Below are 1,890 nucleotides of genomic sequence, written 5' to 3' on the forward strand. Positions count from 1 at the left end.
CCTTGGGGGGCCCCCCTTATTTAAGGGCCCCCCTGGGGGGCCCCGCCATACTTAAGGGCCCCCTTGGGGGACCTTCCATATTTAGGGGCCCCCCTGGGGGGCCCCCGTTTTTTAAGGGCCCCTCTGTTGGGGCCTCCCTTGTTTTAAGGGGCCCCTCTGAGGGGGCCCCCCTTATTTACGGGGCCCCCCTGGGGGCCCCCTTATTTAGGGGCCCCTCTGAGGGCCGCCTCCAAGAGGGCCCCCCCTGGGCCTCCCCGCGTATTTAAGGGCCCCCCTGTGGGGCCCCCCTTATTGAAGGGGCCCCGTGGGGGCCCCCTTGTGTTGAACTATGAATGCATTGTTGGTTATAATTACAGTGGCTTAAAGAAGGGGGGCCCCTCTTTTTGTATTTTTGTTGCAGGGTTTATTAGCTGCGCATTTATGTTGGTTTTTGAGGGTACATCCGCATGCGAAGGGATGGGGCCTGGGGGCCCCCAACGCCTTAGAGGGGGGCCCCCTGGGGGCCCCCCTTTCTTTAAGGGGGGCCCCCCTAGGGACCCCTGTGGTGGTGGTTGGTGTATTAGATAAAGAAGGAGAGGCGCTGGGGCGTGAAGTTGAAAATTTATTTGAAGTGACTGTGAAGGTCCCCAGGCCTGATGAAGAGACAAGAGAAATGGTTAGAGACACCTGAGGAGACACCTGAGGAGACACCTGAGGAGACACCTGAGGACACACCTGAGGAGACAGGGAGGGGAAAAGAGACAAAAGGAGACAGCTTTTGGAGGCGCTTGCTGTCTCTTCTTTTTCTTTTTGTTTTTCAGGTCTTTCATCGTTTAAATGCAGCTTCAAAGGCCTTTTCGTTTTCAGACAAAGAGACAGAGACAAAGGCAGCCAGCGAATTTGCGGGGTGAGGCCTTCGTAGGGCCCCACCCATCTGCTGAGGTGCATGTACACCTCAAGCCCTGCATGCATGCATGCATGCAGCTGGTGGTGATCTCTTGCTGCTGCTGCTGCTGCTGCTGCGGCTGTAGGCTGACCAGTGGTCTGGCGCTTGGAGAGGTGCAGCGGATGTTCGGGTGTCTCCTCGAAGCAGCAGCAGCAACAGCAGCAGAAGCAGCAGCAGAAGCAGCAGAAGGAAGAGAGAACAAACGCAAGGGGCCCTCCGCAGGAGCTAGTGAAGAGGAGACAGACAAGAGACTGCTGGTGCTGAGCCAGCTGCTGAACCTCTCGCCTAAAGGTAAACCCTAAACCCTAAACCCTAAACCCTAAACCCTAGGGCCTCAGTGGGGGTGCTGCGCTTTCCCCTGAACGCCCGGGAGAGACCCTCGAACTAACAACCCCAAACCCTAAACCCTAAACCCTTGTTTGCACGTGGCTGTATTGTGTGAGGGTTTGCAGCGATGCGGCAACTGACGAAGCCCTTCATAGCGGGTCAGCCTCTCTCTCTTTGTCTCTGCTGCAGCAAACCCTAAACCCTAATTGTTCTCTGTCTCTGCTGCAGCTCTGCTGCACCTCGAGGCGCCGACAACAATTAGGGTTTAGGGTTTAGGGTTTAGGGTTTGATGTTCAGGGTTTAGGGTGTAGAGGTTTAAGCCTCAGAGTTCAGGGTTTAAGCTTCACGGTTTAAGCTTCACGGTTTAAGCTTCACGGTTTAAGCTTCAGGGTTTAAGCTTCAGGGTTTAGGGTTTAGGGTTTAGGGTTTAGGGTTTAGGGTTTGTGTTTTCAGAGGGGGGGGCCCCTGCATCGAACATATTGCCGGTGAGTTGGGAGGAGGTCGGGGGTATGGAGGCGGCGAAGGAAGAAATACATCAGATGATTTCTCTGCCTTTGAAACACCCCCAGCTATTCAATGGTGAGCAAGTAATAGCTAGCTAGCTAGCTAGCTGGTGGCTAGTTAGCTAGCTGGGTGGC

General features: G+C 55.3%; 1 protein-coding gene across 1 annotated transcript in view; it reads left to right on the top strand.

The window, feature by feature from the left end:
- Positions 1-1,854, top strand: part of EAH_00060570 (hypothetical protein, conserved) — a gene marked incomplete at both ends in the record, with an annotated part of 6,079 nt that extends 4,225 nt beyond the window's left edge. The window contains 5 exons of the mRNA XM_013397080.1: positions 455-655; positions 801-886; positions 1,011-1,216; positions 1,378-1,410; positions 1,706-1,854. Coding sequence (XP_013252534.1) covers positions 455-655; positions 801-886; positions 1,011-1,216; positions 1,378-1,410; positions 1,706-1,854 — 675 coding nt within the window. The remainder of the gene's footprint in view (positions 1-454; positions 656-800; positions 887-1,010; positions 1,217-1,377; positions 1,411-1,705) is intronic.
- Positions 1,855-1,890: the final 36 nt, after the last annotated feature.

This window comes from Eimeria acervulina, genomic scaffold (assembly GCF_000499425.1).
Source record: "Eimeria acervulina Houghton genomic scaffold, Eah_scaff1515, whole genome shotgun sequence".
NCBI lineage: Eukaryota > Apicomplexa > Conoidasida > Eucoccidiorida > Eimeriidae > Eimeria > Eimeria acervulina.